Source organism: Pygoscelis adeliae, unplaced genomic scaffold, assembly GCF_000699105.1.
Source record: "Pygoscelis adeliae isolate BGI_AS28 unplaced genomic scaffold, ASM69910v1 Scaffold191, whole genome shotgun sequence".
Lineage (NCBI taxonomy): Eukaryota > Metazoa > Chordata > Aves > Sphenisciformes > Spheniscidae > Pygoscelis > Pygoscelis adeliae.
Genome location: NW_008824114.1, coordinates 692,772 through 705,422, shown reverse-complemented (window position 1 = coordinate 705,422; position 12,651 = coordinate 692,772). Strand labels below are relative to the sequence as shown.

Sequence of the window (12,651 nt, the reverse complement as noted above, 5' to 3'; positions counted from 1 at the left end):
TCAGATTACTCAGGGACGGGGCGCGTTCGCCCTCCCGGCGCTCGCTCCCCGCTGCCTGCCCCGTCTGCCCGGGAGTTTCCTCTAGGCGGTGGCACCGCTCGGGCTGTTCCCCGTTCGCTTCCATCTCCGGGAACTCGAGCGCTTTAACCTGTCGCCTGGGCGGAGGAGGTCGGTTCTGTCGACGCTCGGCGCTCAGCCGTCCCGGCGTTGTGCGCGGGCTGTAGATGCCTGTACGGTTTCTCGTGAGCTGTTCTCCCGCAGAGCCTGTGAAAGACCGCGCACCGGGGTGCGATGGCGTGGCTGCACGGCTGTCGGGCGTCACGTTGCTTAAAAAACACAGACAAGCTTTCTACTTCCCTCGGTTACTGCTGTCTAAATAGAGGACAAAAAGCAGGTTACTGGGAGTTACTGAAGAAAACAGAAATGCTTTGCTTATACGTATCTACTCACCTCTTCGGACTGCGAGCTGTTTAAATCAAGCAGACAACGGCTGGGCTCTGTTGTTGACCGTGTTATTAAGTTGTTGTTTCTTTGAATTCTGAGCAGTTGTTTTCATCCTAAACCCAGCTGAAAAACATCTGAAGTGAGTACGAGCTGGTTTCTATTTCTTCCTTTCTAAAGGCTTTAAAAAACATTTAGTTCCCAGGTCTCGCAGATGTGTCGATATCTGAAGATATTCCAGTGGAAGGGGAGATTACTGTTCCTGTCGGATCTCGCTCTCCTGATGAAGACTACTCCACGCTGGATGAGCCTGTTAGGGATACTATTGTAAGTCCGTGCCTGTATCTATGGTAAAACACGTGTTTTGCTGATATCTTTGGCCAACTGTTATGCAAAAACTGTATTTTTGCATAGCTCTGCTTGACTTGTACTTCATCATAAGTTTGGGGTTTTTTTTAGAACTAGCTATGTAAATGGATTCTTCTGGGTCGAAAAAATGTCTGAATTACGTCCCCAAAGCTTCTCTGTGATCTCAAAATCTTTTCAAGGGTAAAGGCCTCAGATGAAGCTTGGAAGAAAACTGTTCTGGCTAATAGGATTTTTCGTTAATTTTCTTTTCCTAGAGGAGCAAACAAATTATTGTTCTTAATTGGGCGTTACCAAAGGATAAAATATTGTGGTTGTTAAGGAATGTAGGTAAGGTAGGTGTTGTTTGTTGCAGAGGATGCTACAGAAATTTTTGGGTTAGATCCTACCTTGATTTACCATCAGTACTCCTTTACTTCTGTCTTGCTGCTTTTAGTTGTGAACTGTAGTTTTCATGACGGGATAAATTAAAGTGTTGCTTCTTTATTTCAGATGAGAGATCTGAAGGCCGTTGGGAAGAAATTTGTCCATGTCATGTATCCGAAAAAGAGTAGTGCGCTCCTCAGAGACTGTACGTATAAGAAGATTTGCCAAATCTTGAAAGGGTGTTTTGCCAACAGACTTTGCCGGTGTGGGAAAAGGAAGAGTTCAGGGGAACGGGCATTCGGAAGTGTCTGTTCTGTGTTCTTTCTGTTGTTGTAGAATGCTGAATAGGAAACATGAAAAATCAGAGTGTTACCAAAGCTCTTTAAAAGTGGAGCATGTGCTAGAATGTGTAGAACAGGTAGCTTTACAGTTGGCAGGCTTTGAATAGATTATATTATAGAATATGGCATATAAGATGCTAACTTATAAGGAAATTATAAGGAAGTATAATATGCAAAATGGTACATTGGGAGTTGGAAAAAGAGTGCTTTATTACTCTCGGGAGAATGAAACTGAGCATCGTTCTGTGATATTTATGATTTTATTTTTTCCTTTACCTGCAGGGGATCTTTGGGGCCCTTTGGTGCTTTGTGTCTCACTTGCACTGTAAGTACTTATAGTGGGTGCATTTGGGCTTTTATAGTCTTTTACATTGGAGAAATGAGAAATTACAAATTTCTGACTACATGTGTCGAGATCAAGTTCATCTGATCCTTCTCTGGTCTTCTGCAAACACTGCCTGTTTAGATTTTCGTATAAAATGTATTTCTGACACTTCAAGCCCATTAAGACCTCCCTTCTTTAAACTTAGGATTTAAGGGTGAACTCTTCCTAGTCCACTGTCTTAAGAATGATTTTACTGAAAGGTATCCCGATTCACATTGTCCTTGTTTCTAATGCGTTTGGCCGACTTTGACCCTAACCTGCGGGTCAAAACCTTTGTCTGAGAGCTGCAGTGTACGTGCTACGTATCCTGGAGAACCAGTGGAAAAAGAGAGGCTGTTGTAGTAGTTCATAGATGGGAGACGGTGGTGGCTCCCGGGAGTTTCTGGTGCTCCACGGGAGCGTATGTGTGCAGATGTGCCTGGGGTAGGACGGAAATGTTGGTCAGATCTGTCAACTAATTGAGGCACACCTATGCACTCAATGTACAGAAACCGTTCAGTAAAATGTCGGTAAAGATTTAGCAGAAGTACACGGCGTCATTTAAATATTCAAATCAATGCATGCTTGCTTTTCCTGGCTTTGTGTTGCTTGTGTCCTGTAGTTGTTATAAGCTTTTCTTATGGCTTTTGTGTTTTATCGTGCACTATGCTGCCTGCTTTGAGAGGTTACCAAACTTCTGGTACTTTAATTTTCATCGGTTAGCCCGTTGCCTGTGGTTTTATTCTCCTCTATATGCTTACACAGTCCTCAAAACAAGTAAACAAATGGACTGATATGCCCTCAGTTGAGCCACAACCATTCTCCTTTCCTATTCAAAATTGAGGATACTACTAAAAATAAGAAAACGGATGAAAAATAATGGGTCTGCAGCCTAACTGGGACTCGGTGTTTCGGGCTTCTGTTCTGTCATCTACTCCAAGTCTACGAAAACTCTGTCATCAATTGCAAATGACTCCTTTTATCTGTTACCTACGACAGGATGCTTCAGGGTGGATCAGCAGATAGCAAGGACGACGGAGGGCCCCAGTTTGCTGAGGTCTTTGTCATCATCTGGTTTGGTGCAGTTGTCATCACACTAAACTCAAAGCTTCTTGGAGGAACTATGTGAGTGCTGGTTTATTTAGTAGCAGTTAAAATCCTCCCATGCACGGAGTTTCTGCAAGGCTTTGGTTTGACTACTTTTTTCCCATTTCTGTCTCTCCTTTCCAGATCCTTTTTTCAGAGCCTGTGCGTTCTGGGTTACTGTGTCCTGCCCCTGACAGTAGCAATGCTGGTGTGCAGGCTGGTACTGCTGGCAGGTTCTGGGACTGTCAGCTTCATTATACGTCTTATTGTAGTAGTAGCTATGTTTGGCTGGTCAACGTTAGGTAAGTACCTTTTTGCATTATAACACTGTTCTGCGCAGTGAGTAGTGCAGCGCTTGAGGAGGTAGATCTGCATGCATTCTGTTGGGTAAAGCCGATGGACTTTGTAGGCTAAGGTGTCTCCTCGGCTGCTGAAATACTGTAGAAATAGTTCTTCCAATCCTTGCGTTGGCAGAGGTTCAGCCTCTGCCTATGCTCCTGTTGATTTTCCTGGTCGTATGCAAATTGCCTTTGGCAGAAGGATGATAATTAATATTAAACCCCATGTGAGACTACTGGGTATTTTATTCTGTGATCTGTGTTATAAATACCATTAGAAAGTGCTAATTTCATACAGATGCATTTGCATTATTTCTCCTGTTCTTAATCTGTAAGTCTGACTCTTGTTACAGAATGTTAATCAGCATTTATCTTTCTGTACGACAAGGAAAGCTTTAACTGGTGATTACAGACCGTTGGTACTGAGCAATGGATTACTCTGTTTTCTCTTTCAGCATAGTTGTAATGCAGATCCTAATTCAAAATTGTTAACATCTGCAGTGGATCTTAGACTTTCAGTTTTATGCTGCTCACATTTCAAGTATTTTTCTTTTTCACCAGCATCTACAGCTTTCCTGGCAGACAGTCAGCCTCCAAACCGCAAAGCTCTTGTTGTGTACCCCATCTTCCTCTTCTACTTTGTTATCAGCTGGATGATTCTCACCTTTACACCTCAGTGATCTCCGATCAGAAGAGACGAGACTGTAATACGGACTGAAGTTTTTTCATGAACGCTGCAGTTAATCATTGGCTTTATCTCTTTCTAATTTATATATATATATAGATATTGTAAAAAGGCAGGTTATGGGATAAAGCCAGAGAACTGCACAAATTGGTCATTTGTGTGTCCCTCTTTTTGAAAGATACAGAGGTCCGGCTGCTGAGGGGTTTTTTATTTAGCCCTGCTCTTTAGTTGTGTTAAATAAAAAATGCCCACTGTGGCAGGGATTATTCTGCCTGAGGAACAGAGCAGGAGATCCTGGAATTTCAAGACGTTGGGTAGAGGAAGGTGAAATTATAGAATCGCACGACTTGGCAGAATTCTTGCTTGTGCTCGGATTCTCGCTGAAGATGAATATGCCTTATGAAAGAATAGACCTTCATTGCTGTTATGTGTGGGTAGGGAAGAAATGTGTTTGACTCCTGTTCTTTTTCATTCACTTATAGAGCGGTGAAATGTATATAAAGCACATCATAGGACTGTGAGCTATCGCTCTGAAATTGGATTTCAGCAAAAAATGAGTCGGGTCCATTTTGCAATTAATTGGAGCTGGGCGGGGGGGGACTGCCTTTGCTCGTATTCATGTATTGTGCAGTTATGTTTCATCCCTTCAGATGTCGAGAAAGAGTCTTTCAGGCAAATGCCTTCGGCACCATCGTTACACTGACTAATCCTTGTGTCGCGTGAGAGGGAGTGTGTTTACACTGGATAGTTACAAATCTTTTCGTGTGACCATAGATTAGAGAGTTAAAAGTTCTGGAGAAACAGTCAAGACTGGTTTGCAACAGGGACTTAGCTGTCACTCTGCATATTGAGAACGGAAAGTTGTCTGGAGAATACCAAGTAAAGTGTGTGTGTGTGTGTATATACACATATATGTGTTTTAAAAAAAAAAGTTTGTGAGGTAGGTTGAGGTTTTGATCCGTAAGATGTTTGGGTGCTAACGTACCACACCAGGACTTACGCCCGAAAGTTTTAAAATGGGTTGGAGGAAGGAAACTAAATCGTGATGAAGGTGGTGGCTGCTGTGAAGTAGGATGTGAATTCCCGTCTTCACTGCTTGTATGTGACTCTTCATTTGGTTGTTTACATGGACAGTGTTTCAACATAAATGCGTACAAATTTGCATATTGTTTCTTTGCACTTGTAATGACATGTGAGAAACTTTTCTATGGGTTTTTGGGTTTTTTTGGTTTTACGTTCGTGGGTTTTTTTGCTTAATACTTACAAAGTAGTAAGGGGAGGAGGCTTTCTTCTCCAATTCCCTGTAGGTGCACTTAACGTACCTTGCCTGGAGAACCATACGCAGGTGTAGAAGTGTGCCATTTATGTTTCAGCGTCGGGATTGAGACCTGGAGAATTGCTTTTTGAAAACTGTACAGAAATTATTTATGTTATCCATTATTTTCAGTAAGCAATCCAAGGGGAGAGCTTTGAAACATCTGGGAGTGAAAAAGCTGCTGTCAAAATGTCACTTTTCCTGAAAATGAGCATCATATTTCCTTTGTCCTATAGTAATGCAGATAAACTTGAAATTGATGTAAGTGGGTCCTGCCGAGGTGTAAATATGCCTAATTTATATTTATATAGAACAGTGCAGTTTCTGCTATAAACACTATAAGTATTTGATAGTTGGGATGGAAATTTCTCAATGTGCGGATTAAAAGCACGTTTTTGCATTTCTGGGAGTATGGAGAAGAGGGAAGGAAAAATCAGTTGCTCTCTGCAGGGACCAGCTTTGCTGCGGAACAGTTGTCATCAGCGAGCGTGTGTGAAGCTGACGGCTGTTCTTGCTGCCTCCCTTACGCCTGCGTCCGTGGCTGTTCTAAGGTGCTGCCAGAGGAGCTGTAGCGTTTCATACACATGGGTATAAAATGGAAATGGGGAATTTTTAAACTTCCATTAAATTATTACTGGTATGGAATGTGATTTTTCTTAAGTGTGCAGTTTTCCATTCATTTAAACATTAGTTTAGCTTCATGAAGCTGAAAAGGAGTATTCAAGGGAAGTAGATAGTAAAGCTATTGATGGCAACAGTGGGATTCTTTGAGCCAAATCTTCCTCTCCTACTGCAGCACAAGAATTTAACCGTACTTTTGGAGAACCCCTTGGAATTCTCTCTGTACTCTCTTGTGACTTAAGCTGCTATTATATCTGAAAAGTAATTGGAATAACATTGGATTGATCCAGTATCTTTTTGAAAAGAAGGAAAATTATTATTAAGAGGAATTCAAATCCCAGATTTTTCCTTGATTGTTTTTGACTTAGATACAAGTCTCATGATGGTTTGCTCTGTAACATTGCTCTTGGCTTATACAAGAGAGAAGAAAATTATTTTTATATTAACTAGATTTACTTTTCAACTGGTCACTCAAGTTTTTAGTTAAGAGGTGTTTTTAATCTGAAAGAGTAGGCAGAACTGTACTGGTTATATGGTGAAGGCGTGATTTTTTTGTTTGTTTTCTGACTCGTGGCAATCTTTCTTCAGTATGGAAGCCATCATCTTCTAAAGCTGTAAAATCTTTTAAGTGGATTTATATCACTAAAGGTGTAACTTGCCCTAAGGTTTTAGCTGGCAGGATGCAGGTAAGAAACTGGATTTTCTGAGTTTTCACGCCGCCAGTTGAATAAAGCTGCATGTCTTGTGTACGGTGGGTTTTTTAATCATTGTTTCCTCTAGCGGAGAGTAGAGGACGTTGATGTCCTCGGCCAGGAGTTCCAGTTGCTGTAGCTCGTTGCCTGATTCGCCTTGCTTCTCTCAGCTTTCTGTCGCGTGAGATGTGCTTGATGCCAATACACTTAAAAGCACACAGTGTATCTCGTCAAAAACAATTTCCCGCCCCCAATGTTACAATCGGTTCTGGAAGCGCTTCACTGCGTGGCTTGGCCCTTCTACTTGAAGATGATAATCTGTTGAAAAACTTAGCCCTTTTTTATAAGTAGAATATAATTGCTTAGGAAGGCAGAGCAAGCGATGAAGCACCAGTGGAAATGAGCACCGGATTGATTGGTTGAAGATTAACTGTCTTCTGTGACTTCAAAAAATTAAGAAGCCAAAACTGGAATTTGTTCCTCAGCCAAACTTTGCTGTTCTGTAGAGCCACCGCTTTTATTGAATCGGCTTGCCCCTCAGCAAACAGGTGGTTCCCAAAGCGAAATAGATACGGGCACATTAAAGCGCGGCTGAAAAACTTCAGGTTTAGACAAGCGAAATACCTTGCGCTTACTTGATATTCGCCGACTGCCCAGAATTCATGCTGACGATAGCCCTTTAAAATGATGGTATTGCATGAGAGGGGTGAGAGTGCCTGTTCATTGAGTGGTACTTCATCTTGTTCGGCCAGTTACAGAACGCATTCCTCCAAAAAATGCATGCAGGTAAGTAATCCTTATAACCACAACGTAGATTTTTAATTTGTTATGAAAATGTATGTGATAACTCAACTGTCATGCCGTGGTACTTCATCTTGTTCGGCCAGTTACAGAACGCATTCCTCCAAAAAATGCATGCAGGTAAGTAATCCTTATAACCACAACGTAGATTTTTAATTTGTTATGAAAATGTATGTGATAACTCAATTGTCATGCCTTCCAAGGGGAAAAAGTCTCTTCCTTCTTCTTTAAAGCCGGCTGAGGAAAGGGTAGCAAGGAGAGAAGCAGATGTCTTGCCTTTAATGAAGTGTTTTAACTTTTCTGTAGAGAAAGTGGATGATTTTCTGATGCATAAACCAGGCTTTCTTTCCTACTAAGACTTTTTTAATGCTGTTTATCAACTGAAGTTGTTGTATGTGTTTGAATCTGTATTTAATTTTGATCTGTTTAATACCAATGAAAAGGAATTTATTTGTTTTGACTTTATAAATTAAAACACACTGAAAGGCCCGTACTGTGTACGCTGTCCTTCGGGTTAGTGGTAAGGAATGGCCTGTCCCGCAGGAGCGGGGGTCCCCGGGCCTGGCTGGGTGGGTGGGAGGCAGCACCTTCGGCTCGCGGAGCCTCTCCTGAAGCACGGAGGCACTCCAAAGGGATCCTGCCAAAGAAAGGCGTTTTATACGGCCTGGGAGTTTGGAGTGATTTAAAAGAAGGTGGGGCAGAGAAAGCTGAATTCTCTACCCCTGTGCCTGTGGAACGCTTTTGATTTGTGTGTCCGTGCATCACTGAGTTAATAGGTGTTGGTAGGAGCACCGGGGTAAGGTATAAATCCTTCTTCCCTCTGCTAGAAGAGCATTGCTGCTATTACAGATGCGTGTAAATATCGGATGTTCTTAACGTTTTAGCCAGTTGTGCTAATGTTTTTTTGGAGCGAGGACCAGAGCGAGCATTTGGCCTGCGCGTGTTGGGCCGTTGTCCTACGCCGGGCGGTGCTGTAGGGGATCAGCACTTCAGCGTTCCGGGGAGGGAAGAAAAACCCCGAAGTTCTTGTTACAGGTCCATGAGAGCGATGCCCAAGTGCCAGTAACGCTCAGGTTTCTGCAGGGACGAGACACCGAAGGGGAGCTGTGCATTGCTAACAGCAGCAAGGCAGGAGGGTGGAAGCTTCCCAAAGTCCCTGCCCGCCACTTCTCCCTGGCCCGACACCAAGCGCTCAGTACCCCAGAGCAGGGCACGCCGGGCACGCCTGCCGGAACCCCTCCGAGCTGAGCCGTGACATCAGTTTGCTCGTGCTTAAATCTTGCCTGTACTCCCGCCTGGTCCCAGACCCTGCTAAGGGGAACGAACGGCTGCGCGGGTTTACCCTCGAATCGGTATTTGTGCAGGCAACCCCTCTCTCGTTGCCTGCAGCTTCGGGGGAGGAAGGTCTCGGTAGCCACCTAATTGACGGAGTTCTGCCCAAGGGGTGCTTACCGGGACTCGGTGCGCCGTGATTGAAATACGAGGGGACACGGGTAAAGAGGGGGCTGAAACTTGGTAGGAGGGTGGCCTAATAAATGAATGGCAATTAAAAACTATCGCTGACCAGTACTGGAATTTGAAGCACCTGAAGCAGGTCCGCGCTCTTGCGGTGCGCTGTGGGGTGGCAGCGGGGACTCTCCTGCAGGAGCCTGGCACCTCGCCTGAAGGGCCTTGGCTTGAAGGCGGTGGCAGCAGGGACGCGGCTAACCCCGCTCCAGGGCCCTCGGTTGTTCGGCTGGAGAACGCCAGAACGTCCCGGTGGTCACAAGAGGGCGGCACGACCTTGCAGTCCCTTAAAGCGCGGCTTTGTCTCTCTCTTTTTCTTTTTTTTTTTTTTCTTTTTTCCCCTCCCCTTGGCTTTTTCTGTTCTGTCGGAGGCTGAGGATGCGGCAGTGGGTTTTCTCCTGCCCTCTGTTTGGCGAGGACACCTGCTTGCGGGCAGCCTCGGGGAGGCGAGTCCTGAGCATCCGACCTCGCCATCAGCGACGCGGGAAGAGACTCGCGCTGTTGTGCCCGACCTGCTCGTGCTATCGGGTCTCTACCTGTTTTGCCTTTTCTGTAATATTTATGCAATTTTGAGCAAGAAGATTACTTTCATCAACAAGGGACATTTTTTTTTAAAAAGCCTATTTACTATGGCAGTGGGGAAATGATTAAGCATGTCTTTTTTTTTCCCCCAAGATGGTAACAATCAAGATATGCATTAAAGCAACTTCACTTAGAATTGTGCATAGGAAATCGTTAAGACCTTCTGAATTATTTCCATCTATTAGTCAATTAATGTGTTTATGCTCTGAAGCATGCCACCTTCTTACACTTCTGCGTATCACAGAGCAACTGCTCGACGCAGTTTCTTTTACCCTTGCGCAAGTCATTGGTGGGTGGAAAACTGAGCAAATTTTAAGGTTATTTTGTACAGTCAGAGTCAGGGCTTATTAGATGCTTAACATTTTAAAATTGGTCTTCTTTAAGTGCATAGCAAATTTTAAGATAGTCTTGCTTTTGGAGCCGTGCTAGAGTAATCCAGGTAGCTTGTCTTGCAAGTTAGTAAAAGAGATGTTATCAAGGGTATCAAAAGTGTCAAAACACGTGACCCTTTTGGGGAAGCAGTGTTTTGCAATCTGTTTAGCTTTGCTCTTGGAAGCAAAATTGTTGCACGTTGAAAGAACTGGTCTGAGACCCCCCTGGTTTGTCAGCAGTTTGCACGTGGTCCGTTGACGCTTATTGAGCAGACGGGTTGTTGCTTCCTCCTCCTTGATAGCCTGCGTGAGCTTTCCTCTCATGCTGGTGCAAGGGAGGGGACGATTAGCAAAATGAAGAGTATAACTTAAATATAAGCGCAGACTGACAAGTAATGAAGGAATTAAAAATGTTAAGATTTTGCCAGTGGCTACAGTGATTTCTGTGGGGTTTGGGTTTGTTTTCTGGGAACTTTGTATGTCATTAATGCTGGTCAAAATTAACTTTTTTTTGCAAGGTCACTATAGGCAAAATGACTTCACCTTTTAATGTAATCTTTAAGAGTTGTAAGTAATTGAAAGTCAGAAAATCCCATGTGTTAATCAGACTCTTCTGAATACACTTCTTCAGTCAATCAGATGATCTGAAATGTTGCCCTCCATCACCCACGTTCTTTTTCCAGCCCTCCAGCTGGGAGGGAGCCACCTTTGCTTTCTGACACCCAAAGGGCCCGGCGTAAGAGGGACCTGCCCTCGTCCCATGCTGCGGGGATAGGGGTGCACTGTGCACCTTCCTCCTCATGCGCAAACTGCAGCGGGGGGAAACTGAGGCAGCCCAAGCCCCTCGCCCCTGGACTGCTCTGCTTGGCCAGGGAAAGGTGAGTCCACCTGCAGAGTGCTGTGCAGCTGGGCTGCCCCAGGGAGGAGGAGGAGGAGGAGACCCCGGCTGTGCTGCGGGGGACCCTCCACCAGCAAAAGGAGCTTGATGCGGCCGGACTGAGCAGGGCTGGGAACATCCCACCTCCCTCAGCCCAGCAGCCGCGACCGGGTGGTAGGGCCCAGGGTTGCAGGTGAAGTCCCTTAGCAGCAGCTCTGGGGTACCTTCTGCACCCCCAGAAGCTGGAGGCTGCAGTTTTGCCAACACATTGTTTAGGATTTTGTTTCTATGTTTTGTTGTAGGTTTTTTTTCCCCCCTCCAACTAGTGTGTCCAAATGTTTCGAAATGCACATTCATGGCCCAGAAATGAAGGGTGGTGGGTTTTGTTTTCTTTTCCTCTCCATGGAGACAAACCCTTGCTCTCAGACAGAGACAGCTCACAACCTGGGGAAAGTTGAAAGGCTGCACTCTGACCCCTTCCCGGGAAAGCAGCGGGGACAGAATCCCTGGGCTCTCCGGGCTGGCGGGAGCGGGCACGGCTGAAATCTGGTCTCGGAGAGGCAGCGGCTGGTGCTGGGGTGGGGGTCCGTGCTTCCCGTGTGCATGGGGGCAGGTTCGCGGCGGTGAGGGGGAGCTGCAGCCCGCTTGCAGGCAGGCAGGAGGGCAGTTTTGTCCTTGGCAGCTGCTCGTGCAGACAGCTCTGAGCCGTGGCGGGGATGCTCTCCAGGAGAGTGGGTCTGGCCTCTGGTCTTCCCGCACCCTGCGGGGAACCAGTGCTAAAAATGCAGCTCTTCTGCTCAAAAGAAAGTGTTCCTGGATGCAACTCAGTGGTTAGTAATTACACTTTATTTGGATAAAGCTCAAATTTAGCATTTTTTTTTCCCCCAAAGCTAATCTTGTAAGGCTAATATTCTGTGTGCTGGATTGTACCTCAGGGCAAATGAATGGTGTAGGTAGCAGCTGAGGGAATAACTTTCCCAGTAAAATCAGGGAGTAACTCATCCAGTGAACCTGTTGACTGCTGGCACAGCAAACCTGTGATTTCTGACCTTTGCCTTTCTTGACAGGAGACTGATGAAACGGCTGTAGGAGCTAGAAGTCAAGCCGGAGACTGCTAAATCTTCACGTCGTTTTTCCTCTGCCCAGACGCAAGGCTGTGTGTCCGGAACGTGCACGCAGAAGTTTTGCTCTTTGGGGTGCTCACTTCCCCCAGGAGCTTGGCGGGGCGAGCCTTTTTGCAGGCAGCAAGGGGAGCTGGACGGGGCACGCTGCACTGAGCAAAACAGGTATCTCAGCAGAGACGCCGGAGGATAACATCGCCAACGGGAATGGTGTGGCAGTGAGCTCGTACACATGGGGCTGCTGGTGTTGGCAGACGTAAGGGTCGTTGCGTTGCTCTGCTGTCACCTTCTCTGGGGGGCAATGCCTGTGCTGCGCGGGGGCTCGGTGTGTGCGCGGCAGGGGACGGGTCCCTGAGAGACAGGAGTAAGGAAACCCTTGTTTCCAGTGTTTGCTCTAGATTTTTGTCCTCGATCCTAGTGAGAATAAAAAGCTATAAAAAATGCACTTGCCGATGTGGGAAGGATAGCTTCGTTATTTGCACCTTGGTTATTTTCCTTGAACCTTGTCACCTTCTGCCCACATTTCAGAGTTCAAAGCCATTCACTCGTACAGGAAAGCGAACAGGGACGGTTTTGTTCAGCGTGTCACAGCCTCCCTGTGCCTGGCACCTCGGCACATCTGGGTCTCTAAGCCTTCTGTGTCTGATAAGCTGCTGTTTGTGCTGCAGACTGAAGCGAGGGAGCTGATGTCAATAGGAGCCTTAGGGACAGCGGGGCAGATGCGGGAGGGCAGCAGCCGGGCAGACTCCTGCCACCCTGATGCTCCTTTCTTTCTTCA

The 12,651-nt window shown here is 45.7% G+C and overlaps 1 protein-coding gene across 1 annotated transcript in view; it reads left to right on the top strand.

Moving 5' to 3' along the window:
• The window catches only part of YIPF6 (Yip1 domain family, member 6), a 15,233-nt gene extending 10,001 nt beyond the window's left edge, over nucleotides 1–5,232 (top strand). The window contains exons 2-7 of the mRNA XM_009334281.1: nucleotides 640–768; nucleotides 1,300–1,378; nucleotides 1,797–1,839; nucleotides 2,878–3,003; nucleotides 3,109–3,266; nucleotides 3,864–5,232. Of these exons, the coding sequence (XP_009332556.1) occupies nucleotides 640–768; nucleotides 1,300–1,378; nucleotides 1,797–1,839; nucleotides 2,878–3,003; nucleotides 3,109–3,266; nucleotides 3,864–3,982 (654 nt within the window). The 3' untranslated portion in view covers nucleotides 3,983–5,232. The remainder of the gene's footprint in view (nucleotides 1–639; nucleotides 769–1,299; nucleotides 1,379–1,796; nucleotides 1,840–2,877; nucleotides 3,004–3,108; nucleotides 3,267–3,863) is intronic.
• The last annotated feature ends 7,419 nt before the right edge of the window (nucleotides 5,233–12,651 follow it).